Genomic DNA, 21,463 nt, shown 5'->3' with positions numbered 1-21,463 from the left:
ATTGACGTGATTAGAATCGCGCCGCGACGCGGCCGGAATGACAACTTTGGACTGCAGGTACCATTTCATATAATTAAAATATAATGAGTTGGTACTTCCCAATATTATTCGGTTGTCGAGTGATGAGTAATATTGTTTTTATAGAGTTAATAGTTTAAAAAAAAGCAGCCAACGAGTCTGGCTATTGAACACGGGAATAATAACAATAAAGTTATCTACATGAATTATTTAGGTACTTACTTAAAAACTTAACGAAACTTTGTGAAACAAAACATAATCTTTAAACGTTAAAGTACAGTGTTCACATAAGAAAATTGATTTCTTTTACACACAAACACGATGAGAACATATTTATTGATTTTACTTGCTGAAAAATTCAAAGCAAGATGGAATTGAAAGAATGCGACTGACGATTGTACTGAAACATATTTATAACACACCCGAGAAACGCGAGTCGTTGACTCTCTGGAAAATTCACAAAGAATGAGTGTTAGGAAAAACGCCTCAAGGAATCTTCGTCTGAAACGGTTCCTTGACGACATATTTTGTTTGGTTTTACCTCAAAAGTTGCTTTGTACGCAGAAAGCGGTCCGTGTACCGCAAAGGACTGGATTAGCATTTTGTCCGCAACGTGCGAGTCAATGACACGTGATGTAATCTAATATCGCTACTTTTTATGACATATGAGACGGTCTTAAAATTTATTCAGTAATAGATGAAAAGTTTAAACTACTTTTATAAAGTTTTAAAATGTAATGGACACGTGTCTCACATGATAAAAGTAAATTCTAAATTACTAAGTGCACTAGAATGGAGCTTTCATTTTGGGGATTATGACTTATGGTAAGATAAGATCCTGTAAATATCAGCTGAAAACATACCTTCTTAAACCAATGTTTAACACTTGAACTTGGATTGTCAAATTCAAGTGTTAGCAGGTCATTATAATGCTTCCGATCGCAGGAATAAAATCGTTAGGTAAGAAAGGTTCTCGAGTGGTGACCACATTGGAGGACCCAGCGGTAGACCTAAACCAAACTTAGAGGTCATTTTCACAGTATGAAGCAGCTGGATGTAAACGATTCTAGCTTCTTACGATGGCTGTGTCTGATGATGATGAAAATAGATCAAAATGTCGAAAGTGATTCACACATTGCGATATAAACGTCACGATGTGATATGTAACGTTTAGTACATTACATGAAAAAGAGGATTGCAGTTGATGCGCCAAACCTGTGTGCGTGAATAAATTCACGTAACACTAAAAACGCCCTTACAGGAGTTTTGGAAAGGCGGAAACGATTTTCCAATCGCGATCTAGGCGGTTGCCGTCGTTGCAATGCTGACGTCCTTCTGCACAAGCAGGAAGACACGCAAAAACAACAATTTTGCATAAACATATCTGCTAAATTTTACTAAAGTCACCAAAACATGTTTAGAAACATTATCAGGTTATTTTAAATAAAATAGAATGATCAAAGGCTTTTAGAAACATTATCAGGTTATTTTAAATAAAATAGAATGATCAAAGGCTAAGTTAATTATAAATACTGTTTCAAACAATACAAAACGTAGCGTCTTCCGTAGTCTATAAATATGATCGACGCATTTGAATTTGTATTTTTATTCATTTTTAAAATTTCTGCATTTTTGTCCGTTTGTCCCCAAACAATAAAAAACAACAATACGAGGGCAGTTTTGATAAGGGATATTGGTCACTTTTGTTGTGTAAGCAGTAACCAAAATTTTTTTTCAGTGTAAGCTACGTATGTACCTACCTACTCGTTTCGTTCTCGTTTCTGAAATAATTTGAGCAAGTTCTGTCACTTAGTTTTTCAGTCACCGAAAGCAGGCTCTCGTAAATTTTATCGTAACTGTAAAATTGTATCTGATCAAGTATTCTAAATAGATCACTTGATATTAATGGTAGGTGCTCTTTTACATAAGTGTCCATTATATAATGTTCTATTTCTTATGACACATAATGGAATCCTACTCGTATGTGATAAGAAAAGATATAATTTTCGCAATATCGAGCTCATAAATGAAATGCTCAGTGCTTCATGAAGTTAATTTTACCTAAGTGTACATCCCAGTTTTCCATCCATTTCTTTCAATCTAAATATACCTATGTATTAACTCAAAGGTGACTAACTGACATAGTGATCTATCAACGCACAGCCCAAACCACTGGACGGATCGGGCTGAAATTTGGCATGCAGGTAGATGTTATGACGTAGGCATCCGCTAAGAAAGGATTTCACGAAACTCCACCCCTAAAGGGGTAAAACCGGAACCACGCGTACGAAGTCACGGGCGGCCGCTAGTAAATAAGTAATATGAGAAAAACATGTGAACTTGTTGAGCAAATATAAAAAATACGTTTTATCTTACTTGACACTTTCAGCGAGTTCAATGAAAACTGCATGTTTTAATGAATCAGTCCAAAAGTTTAATGACATTACATTTAGCTGAATCGAGTTTTTTCGATATGCCAATGCCAGGAATACCACTGACTTTACAATTTTCGATGTATTGATCATAAACTTCGACTGATAAAGAAATTAATTTAACAGGTACTCGTAGTCGTGTTGTGAGTAAATAAATTGATTTAATTGATTTCATGGTAATGAATCGACTTTAAAAAATGTGGTTATTATTATCCTGGTGTGTCAAGATGATCTGCTTAATTTCTGAATACTTCAGGATAGCCAAAAATATCAAGAAAATGGGCTATTTAATATTATTTAGTTTGGTGTCATTTCCTGCTTTTGAGTTTAATAATCATACTCGCATCATTTACCTTTTATTATCCTTAATTCCTGGAAAGATTTTCTTTAATCAAGTCCATACTCATACATAAATTAGATGAATAAGTAGTATTGAGATTAATATCCCATGTCAAATTCAGCCAGGAAAATATTAATTAATAAATGTTATTTAAGTTCTGAAACCATGTTAACCGTGTCCCATAACGGGGTGGGTCCCGTCTCGCGTGTGGGTCGGTCAAGGCGCGCGCGCAGTCGTGTCATAACTGCTGCCCTTCGCGCAAGCGGGTCACTCGGGTTTCGGCGATGTACAGTCGATAGCACATCAGACTGTACATGTTTTTTGGAAATAGTAATAAGTACAAAACGTAAAATGCCACTGTGTACATACTCGTAGCTTGATGTGCCGTAGTCCGTAGAATTGGTAGTAGTTTTCTAAGAACCATTCCCAGACTTTCGTGGAATTTTAATCTTTCATATTATAATAATTAGTAACAGGATATGACATGTTTATGAATGAATTAACGAGTTAATTAATTACAAAATTAACTTTGTAATAAAACATTATTAAAAGTGTTCATAGATCAACTTATAACGTTGCTTATTATTTAGTTACCTTATCATAATCTTAATTGAAATAAGGGTTGACTTATTGAGGCAAAATATTATGCTATATTTTTCATAAATTTACAGAAAAATATAGAAACAAACTTGAAAATCAAGGACATTATCCCTTTGACTTTCATTCTGCAAAAGGGCACGTAAGTTATTAAATCTGATTCATGTGTCTGACTGTATCCTCGTGTTAATACCAATGTTCATTAATAGGAACATTAATTAATTAACGTCGGATGAAATAATACCTTATTTTGACATTAAGTAGGCGTTGTTTTGTTTTAATGCGCTTTTGGAGTTGTAACAATAAAAATACAGAATCGAAACATTTATTCGATTACAAAATAAACTGATTAAAGCTTAAACAAACAGCTTTTGCTACGGTTAAGGTTAAGGTTAAGCCGTAATCACTTTTAGTCATGTGCATAATAAAACCGCGACTTATAAAAGTTATAAACACAAAGGTGTTCATCATCATCATCATTTCAGCCATAGGACGTCAACTGCTGTACATAGGCCTCCCCCAATGCTTTCCACGAAAGATGTTCAATGAGATCAAATTCGACACGTAAAAATCGAAAAATACAACTTTGACCGACATTTTTAATAAGTGGGTACTGAGTATACGTGGTGTGACAATACTCACATTAATAACCACAACATTTCACAGCTTCCTTTATGTTTAAAAGACGTTTGGAAAAACAATAAGGGCTCCTTATGAACTAGAGACTTTTTAGTTTTTATAAAAATACCTTTACCGTTATTGTTTTATGAAATTATTATAAAGTTTCCCAATTTATTGGAAACCGAACTTCTCAAAATGTTTCAAATTACGATGTTGAAATTCAGTTACCCTTTTGTAATGGACTTGTAGAAAAATCAACACCGACTTGTTTTTGTATTCAAGCTTTGTAACCTTAATTCAATAGAATAGTAGTAACAGCCCACAAGATCGACAAACGATTGAAAAGTGAAGTTTCTTAAAATAATATATTCAGTTTTCTTTATGTTTAAAGAAGAACAAGTAATTAACTTCGCTCTACATTGAAAGTACCCACTCTTATGTCCATTCTTTACAGAATATAAAACTATTTTATTTTAAACTAACTTTCCACCCGCGGTGTCACCCGCGTGAAAAAAGGGCTGTTTTTAGGGATTTCCCGGAAATTATTAGATTTTTTCTCGCCGTAAAACCATCTTTGGACTTCAACTAATATTCAAAAAAAGAATTGGTAAAATTGGTCCAGGTGTTATGGAGATATGCGCTTACCAATACATTTTGCGATTCATTTTTATACAATAGAAGATAATATGAAACTTATTTGTTGTACCTGTTTATTAACGAAATCCTTGCAAGGGTGTTATGGTACCTTGACCTATTTACACGGTCAGGTGGACCGGGGAAGTGTACGAACCCGAAGGGCTAAAGGTACGTAATTTATCATTTACGATAGTATGAGTATTATGTTATTGAGATTTTGTGTTATTAATTTAACGCAGTGATAATATTCTTAGCGTGACTAATTATAATGTATGTATGTATAATTCCACGGAACTGATCAGAGTTTAGAAAATAGCAAAATGTAAAAATATTTATTTTTAAAATTGCATTGTTTTTAAAGTTTATACTGAGACAACAAGGTGTTAGTTATATATCTCGAAAAAAACAGTATATCTACGAACAAAAAACTGTTCTGAAACACTTTTCTTCATACAAAAACTAAAAATTTCCAAGTTCTCCATCCAAACTTTCGAGCTTTATTTGTGGTATACCTACCTAAGACAGTCTTCTCCGTTGTTCAATTGGTTAATTATAATAATAATATAATTAATAGGTAGATTAGGTGACAAATTAATAACCGGTGTCATCGACCGACAATCGAAGCGAATCTGCGTAGCAAGCTGTTTTAAAAATTGTGTAATTAGCAAACCACGTTGCGAGTAATAATATTAATAGTATGATATGAATGGATAATAGTAATAGTACCTACATGAAAGTAGGGTGTTAAAGTGTTTACGTTTAGTAATAAATAAATAAAATGTGATTTACTTTTGACAAACTTACATTGATGGAGGCTTATGCCCGTATTCACAAACGATGCTTGCTTAAGTGAAGCAGCAAATCGAACGCACAGCGTTGAATAGAGCTCTGTGATTGGTTCATATGTCACGCTGTGCGTCCACGCGCACTGTGAGACTTCATAGTAATGTTTGTGAATACGAGCGTTAATACGTATTAGGTTGAGTAAACAACGTGATTCAAGTTTTGTTATAATTTATTTAATGGTTACCACATTCTAATCTTAACCATTTTTATTTAAAATAGTCGTCTAATTATAACATCGTAATAGCTAAATTAATCCTAGGAAGAAGACGCAATTTCATCAAACCATTTTTAAAAAAATAATTTATTCTAAATATTAGAGTACAAAGGAAGAGCCAGTTTTTCAAGCCAGAAAAAAATATCAAGTGACCCTTAATTTATTTCGCACCCCACAAAATTGGGTTTCTACCCTCCGCTTTATAACCCTCATTACGCTGAAAGACATACCTATGACCCATATTCTGCAAATTAACGGGAATTTATAAAATAAAAGATTTTTGGGCCCAAGATGAAAGGCTTTTTTTTTTCCACAACGAGGAAGATTGGCCTAGCACTCACCTGGTGGAATGTGATAAAAAATAAAATAGGAACTTGGGATCATCCAAATTTGGGATTTGTCAAAATCAATATTCCAGCTTTTCATAAGTTCAGATACTTACCTACTTGACCGGTTATAATACGCGCCTAATGTTCCTAAAAGCACTCGACTTTTGACAAACTTCTGGGTTTCAGCTAGAACTACACATTTTACGTTTAATTACTTAGACCAGTGGTTCCCAAAGTTGTCTGGGCTACGACTCATCTAATACAAGTTCCCAAACTCGGGACCCACCTAAAGGACATTTCGCCCGCTGCCCAGAGGTTGGATCGGTAGGGTGGTGTGTCGACAGGCAGGGCCTACTCAATGTTCGCTCGCGACCCATTGCGCATACAAACATACCCATAGTTTGGGAAACACTGACTTAGACGTTTAAATTTCCTTAAAGCGAGGTTTTATTTTTGAGGGTACATGCTGTACAGTCGACGGCATATAAACTATTTTTTTGTTAAATCACTTAATAAAACTAACTGAAATGTCCCCAATTTTAGCTTGATGTACTGTCGTATAGCCAGCGTCAAATACTCGTAGTTCGTGACACCCAAAGTGGCCAAAAAGTTGGTAACGTCACCTTATTCCAATTGTAACAAAGACGATGCGCTTGCGAACCATTTAGCTATTTTGGGTGTCACATACAAACTATCTTACGTATGTTTGCATATAACATACATAATAATGTTTTGTCACCTCGGCTTATTTATCACATTTATTATCACTAGTGAATCTTCAAAAGGCAAATTCAACATACGGTACCTAACTAATAGGCGTAATGTCACACAGATCAAAAATGTGGGCTAAACCATTTTGTGGTATGGATCATCATTGGCGTATCTAGGGTTTTTTTTCAGGGAGGGCCTGGCTTTTGACATGCCATGTCACAGTGTTAGGCCCAGAACAGACGGTGAAACGCAACTGCAACGAAACTGATGATTCTCATGAATGAAACTGAAACTGAAAGTTTCAAACTGGTCGCGTCATGTGTGGTCTCTCAACGGACGCTATGGCAGAAACTTAGATGCAACTCAAAAGTAACTAGCAGTTGCAGTTGCGTTTCACCGTCTGTTCTGGGCCTAATTGTTTATTATGACAGTGAGAATTTAGCTACTTCGCTTATTTATCTTTGGAACTATTGCGCTTTATTAAAAAAGTCTATCACCGTTTGAAAGGTAGGTAGGTACTTACATTATTTCATTTATTTCAGATATTAATGGGCTATAATTTAAGTATTAAGTTTTTGAAATGTTTTGATACATTGTTAAAATATGTTTCAGCTATGGATAGATTAAAAAGAATTTCTGGCACATTGCAATGCGTTTGATTACCATGAGAAATTGGTGGAGGGAATCTAGGCCTTCAGCGTCTGAAAGCTTCTTAAACTGTAAAACTACCTACTTAATCGTTTACCTAATCGTAACAGAATCCAAACATTACACACAATTTAATAGTTTAAACTGTGGTTTACCCGCACATGCAAAATATTTTACGTCTACCTTTGTTTATAAAACACATGAAAACTTAAAACTTGCATGCATGCATACCTAAAAACTATCTTAAATTAAAATATTATTGTATTAATTAAAACACATAGTGAATTTTTAATTACTTGTTTGGGGTAGCGTTGAAAGTTCTAGGTATTCTTCTATAAATATTTGAATATTTTCATGAAACATCTAAATGGTAAAAACCCTAGAATATTGTTTATGAACGTTACCATAAATATTGTTACTTCAAGATTATTTTTTCATTTGATACAGTCATAGCTTAATCATTTATTACTTATGTATTATAATAAATATTATAATGAATTAAATGATTGATAGTTAAGTATTTATTAATATATGCGTTTTAATGAGAGTGAACTGGAAAAGCCCAAATAAGGGTATGGAAAGAACTGATCCATGTGTCGACTTACCTTGCGTAATTAATAAATTAATTTAAATGGAAATTAAAAATATGCAATTACTTTTCAGCGCCCATAGCTCCAGGTTGTCCAGGCTATCCAGGAATTGCTGGCTCTCCCGTCGGCACTGCTCGCTCGTCCCGTTCCTCGGGACGACGAGTTTCGGGAACTCGTCCCATAGCCGCACCACGTTTACTTTGGGCAGTTCACTGTTTTGGCTTTTTACTTTGATGATGGTGCTGTTGATGATGGAGTCGGTGATGGTTTTGTCGGGGAACGTGAGTTCGATACAGTCGCGGGCGCCGGCGACGGCGGCGAGGGCGAGCAGCAGGCAGGCGCGCGACGCCATTGCTCGGGTGGCAATGTTGGGAGTGCGTACGCGCAGGCGTATATCGCAGCGCGAGGATAGTTCGCGCCAATGGAGGCTGGCAATTTTTATGTTGGTAACTTCTGATCATTCAAGTCAACTAATTTTCTTAATGCATCATGATCGTCAAGCAGATCTCTGTAGGAGGTCTTCTTTATACCAGAGGCAAAGGAGAAATTTTGTAAATGCATTAAGATAAAAAAATATTCAAAAACAATTGAGACCGACTCCAAAGAGCTTTAAATAAACGTCACTCTAAAATGTTTTTGAAAAGCAAAACCCGCTATTCTAGTTTATCTGGGTGTATTTTTCAGCTATTTTATATCTTTTAGGACAAAAAAGTTGTCACTTCACTTTGCAATAATATCAATATTATTCGAGTTTATACATTTGTTACAAAACATACCAGTTTATTTTGGCGCGGATTATACTTGAGTCATTTAAACTAGCCTGCCACTGACACTGAAACAATAGTAATTGGGAAATTGATCTGCGTGTTTATTTTTGTAAAAAACATGCAAATGCGATGCTTTGTTCAGTTTTGGTGAATTGAGCAATCATCGATTAGTGCGATTAATTGACATTTCAACTAGCAGGTCAATGTCTGCACATATTTTTGTTTAAAATTAGAAAACTGACTTCAAAAATATATTAAGTTCAAATTAGTAGTTTGTTTATTTTACGTTTTAGTGCACTTTGTTCCAGTCTTTTTTATTGAAATTTATTTATTTATATCTTGATTTTAGTAGCTTATAGACAGTTCGTTGAGGCTATTCTATTGACCAATATCCACAATTTCCTTTACATGGTTGATAATAATTTTTTTTCAGGAATTTGGATTTAAAACTGAATTACTGACCCAATATTGATAACATAAATGGCATCGACTCGGGATCTTACCATATTAAATAAAAAACTTAAAAATCGAAAATATTTTTAAATTGGTTCAATAATTGACCGAGTTCTGCGGTAACAAACTTTAATTAACTAACTTAAATCTCTTCCTTTTTAAGTAAGTTAAACAGGAAGGCATGACATCCAGAAAGGTTAAGGTTTATGATTCAACAATAGAACTTGAAGGACTTAAAACAGGTAGTTCTACTAGTTTTTTTTACAACTATTTTAGTTTATTTTAAGGTAAATTGGGTTCATGTGGCAAAATAACAATAGTAGGTAATTGTAAAGGAATTAAAATCCTCTTCCGTATTTGCGACTAATACAATTGTTGGACTTTAAATTCGAATGTGCAAAAAGTGTTTAAGAAGGTACCTATGTGAGATTTGGCGTTAGTATAACATATTTTAACATAACATTTAACTTTTTCTCAGTCAGTCAAGCAGATATTTTAAATAAGTATATCATTAAATTAAGTATGTAACATCATCTGTGTACCCAAATAAATACAAAAGCATTTTTTATTGTTGGCAACTATTTTATTAGAGTAGACAGAGATAATTTTAGAGAGACCTTGTAAAACTTGGTTTGTCAAAATAGAAGGGGTGAAATAGGGGATGAAAAAATATTGAAAGGTTGAAATATTTAATAAAATCGTGTCATTAAAATGTAGGAATAAAGCGTATTTTATTAAGTAACTTGTTTTAAACTTGTGACGCACGATGATGACGTTATAATTTCAATAACAATGACGACACGACTATAGTGATGGGTGAAGCCGCGGTGAGCAACTAGTTAGCTATAAATAAATAGTTTAAAGTCCACACCATGGACGCGTTACTATAATAATATGCAAAAGAGATTAATTACACAGGAAACATGTTTTTGTTAAAATTAACAAAAATATTTGAAGAGAAAGCATGGTTTCCGATTATGAAAATCAGTCATCAATTTGCGATTCAATTACAAATATAAATTTTTGATATTGTTTGTTTTAAGGCGTACTAGACTAGAAATCTTGACTCTCTTGGCTATTTTCGCTCAAACCGCAGGTTTTGGATTTGATACCACGGTGCGATTCGATACATATGAATAGAAAATAATATACTTAAGCACTGTAGATAGTTAATGGTTTCCAGTTTAGAAGGACATTGATAACATGAATCAATCTGGCTGTATTGTTTCGATTTTCTATTGTTAGATAGTCTATGCTGCGTCTTACCCTTGCATAAGACTAAACTTCATGCAAAAAAGTGTCAGAAAAAGGTTAATACGTGCTAGAAAACAACAAATCTAGATAGTATTTCGGTATAGATCCTACTAATATGTCGCGTGCGATACCGGACCGGTCGTGGCGGAACGCAGTGCATTAAAACTAAACGATATTTAACGGCTCCGGAACACGTTCCAAAAGTTACTAGTCTCGTGCCTTGAAATAACGATCACGGCTACTCTGAGGCACTTAATTGTTCTAATAAATTGTGCATTTAATAGTCATAAGAAAAGCATTAGAAGATGATACGCAGCTTGTGAGGAATTATAGAGAAATTCATTAGTTTATTATTTTTGTTGCTTTTATCAGTATGCTAGCTTGCCTGGATGCGGGCGGCGCAGGACCGGTCTTTGAGGAAATTCTTGGGGGAGCCCTTTGTCCAGCAGTGAACGTCATTCGGCTGAAACGAAATGTTAGCTTACAAGTCTATATTAGGGTTGGAATATTGGGTTCCAAAGTATTTACCACAGAAAACTACTACAACTCCTGTTCAGTCAGAAAGCACAGCTTGGGCGTCAAAGAAACCTAAACAATGAAGTAGTTCTTCTATGATTCCTGCTGCTGTCTTTCCCGAAGACTATAATCCGGGCCTTTTCAAGGCGAGAGTGAATAGGCACTTACAGGGCAGATATGTACCATCCTAGACTGCATCCCACTTAACATCAAGTGCGATTGTGGTCAAATACCTGCCTTGTTTTGCATAAAAAAAATCTCATTTTTGATTTTAAAAATTAGGCGTCGTCCATTAGCATTTTGTATAAATAACTTCAATCGCTGAAAAATCGTGGATAAATAATCTTCAGCAGATGTAAATGAATAGCAAATAAGCTTGGCCTTCAAAACCACGGCTTGAGTCAAGTTGTGTCACCGCGCTCTGCGGTCAAGTTTAGATTGTACGTTAGGACACACCTACGAACTTTCGGTCACGTAAACACGTCGATGTACTTGCTAGGCAAAATACTAAATGACTAATGCTAGACTTAAAGGCACTGAACTCGGCTGTCGTCGTAGGTTGCCTACTTAAATATGGCAAGCATGTTAAGACTTCCGGCGCTACACTTTTGGCCTATGTAAGTACTCGTGTAGTTTAGGTTGATGAACTGATTGCAGAAAAGTTGCGACCACAGGGAAAACAATGTTTTTTTTATGTGTAACAAGGCAGGTATTTGACCGCAATCATATCTGGTAGGTAGGTGTGTAGGCAGGTTTCCCACTAGGTGGACCAGCGATTTAATGAAGGTCGCGGGAAGCACCTGGATACAGGCAGCGCTGTACCGGTTGTTTTGGAAATTCGTGGTGGAGGCCTTTGTCCAGCAGTGGACGGAATTCATTTGAAAAAAACTTAGGCTATTAAGTACACTGCATTGTTAATCATTAACTACAGATTAAACCAGAATCTGTTAATCCGGAATTATGTTATTGTGCAAAATACGTAGGTACTCCAAGGGCTATATTTATGTTTGTTGCGGAAGACAAAAACCGTCGTGTGTGGGCGATATGGTGATAGTAATTGATTGACTTGAATCTATACTAAGATTATAAATGCGAAAGTAACTCTGTCTGTGTGTCTGTCTGTCTCTCTTTCACGCCTAAACCACTGAATCGATTTGGGTGAAAGGAATAGAGATAGTTTGAGTCCCGGGAAAGGACATAGGATAGTTTTTATCCCGGTTTTTGAAACAGGGACGCGCGCGATAAAGTTTTTCCGTGACAGACAAAATTCCACGCGGGCGAAGCCGCGGGCGGAAAGCTAGTAAAATAATAAATCTATTAATATTATACATAATTAAATCTGTTTGTTTAATGTTTTAAAAATTTTATAGGTGTAAATATAGATTGGATCATCCTATCGAATAATGCTCGTTTAATTGAAATAGAGAATAGTAGGTATATTACTTAGAAGAACAATACAATGAATCCAGAATTCGATGAGTAATTCAATTAGTTTGATTGGTTTGTAATGAAATTTGTAAATGCATTCATATTTAATTTTATTACAGTTCGTTCAAAAATATGGCAGTTAGCCGTAGGATAGCGTGTCAGAAATTATTAGCTTGCTCTACATATAATTTTAAATCTATCCTTGATTTTTTTCAAATCTATCTCTCTTATCCCATAAACTTGATCTATGGACCTTTAGATATTTATTTTGATGACCTTTAGATAGGTATTAAATCATTTTTGATGAATCACCTTGAACAGGAAGTCGAATCCCCTATTTATAATAGCCAACGGACTTTAAACTTGAACCACCTGGGCAAGATTCAATAATAAATCAAACACAACTGCTAAAAATGATAAATATCAAAAATCTAAACGGATTTTATAAGGCAGTGGTTCCCAAAGTTCACTCATCTAATACAAGCTACGACTCATCTAATACAAGTTCCCAAACTCAGGACCCATCTATAGGAAGTTGAACCGTTACCAATATACCTTAATAAAGGACTCGGATCGGTAGGGTGGTGTGTCGTTCTATAGGCAGGGCCCACTCAATGTTCATACGAACGGTTCCATCATACGAACCATCATCGTACCATACCACCCATAGTTTGAGAAACCCTGGTATAAGGAGGAAATTTGAAAAGGCCTGGGCTAGTTAAACTGGAAATGCAAATTGTGAATTATGCTATTCGGCGAAACGGGCTTCAAAAATTGTATGTGAAATGATATTAGTATGCGCAGGTGTTGCTTTGTTATAAAAGTTTATTGCGTCCCTTCTCAAATACAATGCGGATGTTCTAGTTGATAATTTATTAATAGGTTGGATTTCAATCAATTCCACTACCTATTAGATAGGATGATGTAAAGACGCGACCACATGATATGCAGAACTAAGAGGAGAATGAGGTTTTTTGATACATAAATAAATAAGACTTTATTTAAAAAAATATTGCACTAAGATGACACTAAGTAGTACAAATTCTGATAAAAAAACCGGCCAAGTGCGAGTCGAACTCGCACACCGAGGGTTCCGTCGTACAAACGTAGCGGTTTACAATTTATGACGTATGAAATCAAATTACTTACTAGATATCGTTCAAACCAATTGCATGGTAATGCGTAATGCACATCTTTTTTTTTTTAGTTTTAATATTATCTTATTTTGGAACTTACAGAGAGGGGACACATTTTAATCACCATAATATTTAGATTGAATGACGATTGTGTTGGTCTTTGTTTTGGTTTAACTAGTTACTGTGCCTAAAAATTTTAAAAGGTTTCGGATTTTTCTGTTAGGTTACCTTAAGCTATTGTTACAAGCTTTTTTTCATACCAAAATTCAAGATTCAATGTCAGCGGGAAGTATTCTTTAAGTTTTGATTCCCTTGCGAGTAGTGGCGAATTTCAAAATATGCGGTATGATTATAGGTAGGTACGAGTACCTACCTCAGCGTTTTGAATTTTTGCGTTGATTTAGAATTTTTCACAGTTTAGAGGCAATTAGATTTAAGAAGTGTTTGATATGAATTTCAACTTTAATATCTCTACGCGTTCATGTGAAAAAGGGTAGGTAGTAAGTTTATAATTATTAAAAAAATATTTTATGTATCTTCAAATTTATCATTTTCGCAATTTTTCCTTTATCTGTACTATATAACGTTGCTTCGTGCCGAATTTCAAGATACTGAGTTCACGGGAAGTACCTTGTAGGTTTTGATTCCCTAGCGTGTGACGGAAATTCGTCTAAGGTATCGGTATAAACTGCTGTATCTTTTGATCGCGTTAACTTAGAAGTTTGATTTTTTCACTGCTTAAAGGGACAATAGACCTAGGTATTTTGTATAAATTTCAATTTGATACCTTTATTTGTTCGTGAGAAATAAGGTAGTAAGTTTCGTTTTATTAAAATATTTTTATTATATTATATAACTAAAAAAATGTGATTTTCGCAATTTTTCCTATATTAGCATTATATGACAATGCTTCATGCTAAATTTCAAGATTCTGAGTTTACGGGAAGTATCCTGTAGGTTTTGATTCCTTTGCGAGTGTCGAAAATTTGTTGAAAATGTCGACATAATCGGCTGTATCTTTTGATTGGCTTGGCTTAGAAGTTTGATATTTTCACAGCTTAAAGGGACAATAGACCTGAGTATTTCATGTGAATTTCAGCTTGATACGTCCACGCGTTCTTGAGATAAAGGATCTTGACAGACAGACAGACGGACAACAAAGTGATCCTACTCGTATAAGGGTTCCGTTTTTTCCTTTTGAGGTACGGAACCCTAAAATAAAACAATACACTTGCATATCAAAAAAGCGCAATGTTTTGTGTTTCATATCTTTATAATGTTTCTGTCGGCCGTTTGGTGTAGTGGTTCAGAACGGACTACTATGCCGAGAGGTCCCGGGTTCGATTCCCGGCCGGGCAGAAATTGAAATGATGAATTTTAATTTCTGTGACGGGTCTGGGTGTTACTATGTATAAGATGTATGTATTTAAAAATAAATTATAAGTAGTACCTATATCCGTTAAGCTAGCACCCATAACACAAGCATTAAGCTGCTTACTTTGGGGCTAAGTAGCTGGCGCTGTGTGAAATTGTCCAAAGATTTATTTATTATTTATTTAATGTTTTTACTAAGTTTCTATCGCAACAAACCAACTTCCATGGCCACGTTGTGTGTCAAATAAAAAAGGTTTACGTCCTTTGAGGATGAACGACAAGTTACAAAAGTTTATAATTTTCAAATTAGTTTGAGATGCGACTCTTAACGCTAAAAATTAAATAACTAAGTTACAAAAGGCTAAAAAACTATGAGTAACCTGAAACAAAACTGAAGTAAAGTGTGTTTGATTATTAATAGAGTTTATGTGATGTTTAAGAAGCTTAAGGTAACTTTGTCCTTTTTATTTTGACGTATGAATTACCTGCTTATTTTCTTGTAGTCCAGTCATTATAGTAAGTTCACCTCGGAATTTGAGATACCCAGCTGTAAGTCTGTAAATACGTGTATATTGACACCCTAAAAGTTGTCTCAAAACCTACATATGGTAGGGTGTAAGCAACTATTAAATTTCAAGGTCAACGGTCACAAATTTCGGTTTTTTGCGCTTTTTTTAGAAATATCTCATTTCCTGTGGGTTTTTTGCTATTTGTATTTATTATCAATATTGTAGAATACTAAATTGTCTGCAAATTTTGTTTAAAAACNCACTTGAATTACCCTACAGATTAAAAATACGACTGTGTTACATATGGCTGCGCACAAAAAAAAGAAGTCATTTGTGGTAAATTTTATTGGAAATAAAATAATAAGCTTTATGTTCCTTTTCAACCATTTGTGGAGATAACATGAAAGTTATTAATATAATATTAATTAAACATTAACAAAACGATTTAAATCGACTTTATGGACTATGGTTTATGGACTTTACTTATTAGCCTCGGGGTCAGCTCTTTAACAATTAAAATATCAATGAGGTTTTAAGATAAAACTGCAAATGTAAACAAAACTAAAATTACATATTTGATTCTTTGAAAATATATTGAAATAAATCTATTTTAACCTTTTTGGTTTTTAAATTTTTATCGAATACAACAGGTGATTGAATTTTTATGATGAGACTTGTGACCTCCGCATATCTGTTACTGCGCATGATTTGCGCATTTTATCTAAAACTAGCTGCCATTTAAAACCACAGACAACTTTGCTCAAGTTTTCGGTGTGTCGTACCTACAATGTTGTATTGCAACATTCGCAAGCACAGAGCATGTTCGCAAGTGTGTTGATTAAAAGCTGCTTTTTATTAAAAGCTACATTATTAGAAAATGGGTCTTCCCTTCCCTTATTATTTTCGCGACAAAACTTCTAGATCTAAGACACTAATGCCCGTTTTCACCATCAATCCCTAATTTTTAAGTGACCGCTATGATAACACATAAAAGGAATTTTGTTTTTATAGGGATCACTTAAAAAATAGGGATTGATGGTGAAAATGGCCATTAGAGATAGATGGCTATGTCTCTTGGGTCTATCTATAAGATCTATACATACGTATCTAAGTTTATGCAAATCCGTTCAGCGGATTAGGTGTCTCTTGACCGTGAGCACGTTGGTGACAGACAAATGGTCGGATAGAGTTTCGTATCTAAGAGTATAAATATTCGTAGAGTAGGTATAGACAAACGTAATTAAAATTTCTAAGCTATTAGAGTTGCTTCTCAAACTAAATCGAAATATATATAACTCAAAGGTGACTGACTGACTGACATAGTGATCTATCAACGCACAGCCCAAACCACTGGACGGATTAGGCTGAAATTTGGCATGCAGGTAGATGTTATGACGTAGGCATCCGCTAAGAAATGATTTTACTAAACTCCACCCCTAAGGGAGTAAAACTGGATCCACGCGTACGAAGTCGCGGGCGGCCGCTAGTTTTAAATAAACAACTTGAAAAAATCGAACTGCCTAAGGCCGACCCACGACCTTTCGTTTGCCGGGCATCTGCTCTTCCAACTGAGCTACTAAGACACTGGATGAACCCGTCGAAGTTGTTTATTTAAAAAATAGACAAACGTGTTTCGAAAAAATAAAATAGAAAATGTTTTTCTTAAACAGATATTTACATAGACAGGAAAAACCAAGCCGGTTTTGATGGTATTAAAAGAATTTCATTAAATAAAATCATCATAATGAAGGCTATAACATCTGCATTAAATTCTCGAAGACGTCTTTTGTTTAATAATATAATGAGTCCAATATGGACCGATTTAAGGTCCTCAGTCCTCCTAATTAACCCTTTAAATTATCCGATATTATCGGTGACGTAAGAAATATCTAGGTGAAATAGTACAATTAACAATTTTATTCATTAACATTGCTTTTAATAAGGATTATTGTGTTGATGAGTCGATGGCACAATTTTTGGAATGGTTTTTTGGTTTTATAAGTTCATTCTTGTATGAACACGGCACAATTCATCAATCTGGGATCTCATACAAATGTCATATGCCCCGTAGCATTGTGAATGTACCTTTAGTCCTTTAATCTATATAATTTATAAAATACTAGAAGCTTGTTTTACATATTCAATGACGACCTTTGGACTCTACTAGTATGATGCTACGGACTTTGATTAAGATTATATTATAGTAATTTAACGCGAAATCACTATAGCCTGCTGCTAAGTTAAACAATAAAGTTATTAAAGTCAAAGTCAAAGTCAAAATTTCTTTATTTGTTTGGACTAATAAATAGTTCTTACAAATCGTCATTTTGCTCTTAAGGAGCCTCTACATGTCTCATAATCTTTTTACCCTACCAGCGCTTCGAGACCAACATTTGGCAAGTGCTGAGAAGAAGCGCCGCAACAAACTCAGTCACCACTGTCTGCCGGTTAATATAAATAAATAGAAATAGTAGTAGTAGGTACATTCGATTCAGGAGCAGTTCACTGAATTTACCATGCATTCTTGTATGGTGTATCTTATAAGAATGGGTATACAAGATTGCGTGGTATATTAAACAAGGTAGTGACGTGCTAATATCTAGACTTACATATTAAGATACTAGTAGAAATGACTCGCATACATAAATTTGAACAACTTGGATTGACCAGTCCCCGAAAGCAGCGCCTGTTCACAGACATGACGAGTGAACCAGCCATCGCTTCACTCGACCATATTAGAGGGAATGTAACGACCCGGCTCACTACGCCACCACCCCAGAGACATTTTAGTGAGAATGACAATGCCAAGTTATCTCTTTAAAAAAAACTAATAATAAAGCTAAGTAACAGTCCAGATTGAGAAGCATGACACTATAATATTTGAGAAATTATTATTAGTTTATACAATATTACTTTTCATTTTAATTCTTTTTAGCATGAGAGGACCTAGGACCATAATCCTACTCCCAGGATGACTTATCATTAATAAAATCTCGAGTTGTATAATACGGGCTTTTTTAAGCACGTGATCTTTAACTATACCTTTAAATTTATTATACGGTAGCTCTTTATATTTATTAGGGACTTTGTTATAAAAATTGATACCTTGTCCCATAAAAGTGGCAAACACTTTATTCAATCTAAAAGCGGGTATAGCCAATTGATTTTTATTTCTAGTGTTAATTTGGTGAATATCACTTTTCTTTTTGAATTCATTAATATTTTGTTGAATAAATAGAATACAATTTAAGATGTATTGTGAAGCGGCCGTGAGAATGCCAATTTCTTTAAACAATTCTCTAAGGGACGCTCTTGCTTTCATTTTATACAAGTATCTTATCGCACGTTTTTGCAAAATAAATATTGTTTCAAAATCTGCAGCTTTGCCCCATAGCATGATTCCATATGACATTAGGCTATGAAAGTAGCTAAAGCAGACTAAGCGAGCTGTTGAAACATCGGTTAATGACCGTATCCTTTTAATTGCAAAAGTGTTATATTGTAGTAGTACATAAATACCGAAACAAATAGGAAATTATTATTATTATGGTAGTATAGGTTAATGTATTATTATGCAGTATTATTGTAATTGATATTTTATTTTTAATTTAATTTGTACACCGCAAAGGTACGACATGTTGATGCCATTTTGAATGCTGACTTAACACCTTATGTACACATGTTTGAACAAATAAATGTATCTTTATCTCTTTATCTTTATTATTTACTTAACATTATCTAAAGAAGCACTCACATTCACGCACACACACACACACACACACACACACACACACACACACACACCACATATTTCTTGTAATTCTGATACGAGTAAGTTAATATTAAAGTGAAAAATTAAAGCTTATTAGTGACCTGAGGTGGTGGGAGCCTGATGACCTGTAATACAGGTATACTAAATACCTAGCATAGGCATCAGACTCACACAAGAATGAACATCAAACGTATGTTATACATTCACTATGTAATTCTGTTCGATTTTTTGTGTGAGTAAATGAGCAGGGCACATAGCCACTTCAGCTTGCTAATCCGTCAAGCTATGCCACTTTAGGTCGTTAATGGATCTCCTCATTTCTGATTCGATCAATAGCTTATCTGATTTAACTTTTCCCCGGGACAAACTTGATCTTCACTGGTAGGGTTTTTATAGACAGTCAAGCTGTAGGATCCTGGCTACACAGGAGTTGCAGCGGTGGGAACGAGAGGTGGGAATAGACCCGTTTTAACTTATCTGGTCTGAATTATTTCTTTGACTGTAAGTCATTCACGCGGATCGCGTTAATTACACCATTAACTCCCTTGTCTTAATTTTTAATTTTCCGAAATTGCGTCCTGTCACAAACGAGCTTACGCGGCGCTTGAGCAACTTGTTAAGAGCTTTAATTGTGAGGGAATAAGGTGAGGGCCGTAGGTCTGCCTCGAGACCTACGAGCCCTTAAGAGTTCGCTGGCTTAGTCGTCGTCCTTGATGAAGGAACAAATTCATGTAAGTATCTGCATGTTTATAGTTTATACCTACTTTCTGCGTCTGACAGATTGTAAAAGCTCTATTTATCACTGAGCTTATCATACAAGACCTTAGCCTTATAATATAAGACCTTGATTTACATGATTTGTTTGAAGATAATTTTAAACTAAAGCGGGAAGAAAAAGGACGAAATGTGCGAATAAAATCGTTAAAATCATCTGCATGAGTAAAAATAAAATCTTCTTTAAGTATTTTACATTATCTGTGTTTTAAGTATACATAATTACCCATAGAGCTCATTGTCAAGAAGTTTTCGATCTACAAACATGGAGTGAGTATTTATTATAGCACGAAAACAGAACAAAATATATCGTTCAATGTTAATATGAAATGTCGGTGCAACCAGTTAAACATGTAGTTGTAGGCATATAAGGTTACAAACTATAAACACATCAACGGCGTTATGTTACATTCTTATGTTGCACTAGTGCAAAATGATGCAGTTTAAACGAGTCAGCGATGTGAGCTTTAATAACTGCAGTTTAAGTTTCAAATTGAATGACACAATGGCAAGTTGCATTAAGGCAAGTCGAGGCCCCAGAAATTGCGATTTTAGGAGCTAGAAAATTTGAATTATTTTCCTAAACTACGTATGATCACGGTTACAATTTCTTCTATCTCCTATGGCCTAATGTTTGCTATTCTTCTGAAATCGCTGATGATTAATTACAGGATGTACGAGACAGATTGGTCAATATCAGTGAGTAATAAGCATGCTCTACATGCTTCAACCTGGTAGATTTCCCGTTAATTTTGATTTATATAATGAGACACTGATATGTATAATATTTGAATAATAAATAAGCATCTTCTTAGCAGCTGGGTCAAACACGTTTCTGATGGGATCAAAGACCAATACACGTTCCAAACTTCCAACATTCGCTTGGTTTATGGCCTCCTTTTAGATCAAGGACATCTGCTATCCTAGGCGAGTGAACTCTAGGGCTGACAATCCAGTTCTTGGCGGACAGTGGCCCTCACCTTGTCCTTTCACAAGTACAAATGGACCACGTAAAGCTAAAAAGTGAAGGCTGCTTGTCGAGAATGTCGTGCAAATACTCTTTTTGTTTATTTAGTGGATATTTTTTTAACTTAGTAGGTACAGTATCCGTAAGGGAAAGACAATTTCTTTATGTGGTTTTACCCTGGCAGCTACCGCTCTGAGTCAGTCAGTATCATGAATGGGTAATAGTAATTTGAAATTTTTGTTTAACCTTTGAAGATTTATCATTGCTTACATCTAGTGAGGGAAGAATCTAGCAGATTTGGAATAGACTAGGTGGTAGATACCTGCAAAATATAAGTTGTTTTTCCATACACTGTAAATGGGCTTACTCCAAATAGGATGAGTTCAACATACTCTTCAGATGCATCCTCCCCACGGCAGATAATGCAGCAGCAATCCAATCCAACCACCAATGAAAACTAAAATTTTCGTAAAAAACTTAAAAACACTTCGAATAAATGAACAAAGTCATAATATTGCGAATATCAGATTA

General features: G+C 34.8%; 1 protein-coding gene across 1 annotated transcript in view; it reads right to left on the bottom strand.

Moving 5' to 3' along the window:
* drd (drop dead) overlaps positions 1 to 8,360 on the bottom strand; it is a 28,212-nt gene extending 19,852 nt beyond the window's left edge. Inside the window, exon 1 of the mRNA XM_028320112.1 lies at positions 8,049 to 8,360. Within this exon, the coding sequence (XP_028175913.1) occupies positions 8,049 to 8,334 (286 nt within the window). The 5' untranslated portion in view covers positions 8,335 to 8,360. The remainder of the gene's footprint in view (positions 1 to 8,048) is intronic.
* Between the last annotated feature and the right edge of the window lie 13,103 nt (positions 8,361 to 21,463).

This window comes from Ostrinia furnacalis, unplaced genomic scaffold (genome assembly GCF_004193835.3).
Source record: "Ostrinia furnacalis isolate ACB-3 unplaced genomic scaffold, ASM419383v2 OfSCF7348, whole genome shotgun sequence".
In the NCBI taxonomy this organism is placed as follows: Eukaryota; Metazoa; Arthropoda; class Insecta; order Lepidoptera; family Crambidae; genus Ostrinia; species Ostrinia furnacalis.
The sequence above is the reverse complement of the archived record's forward strand: the minus strand, read 5'-3'. Positions and strand labels throughout refer to the sequence as shown.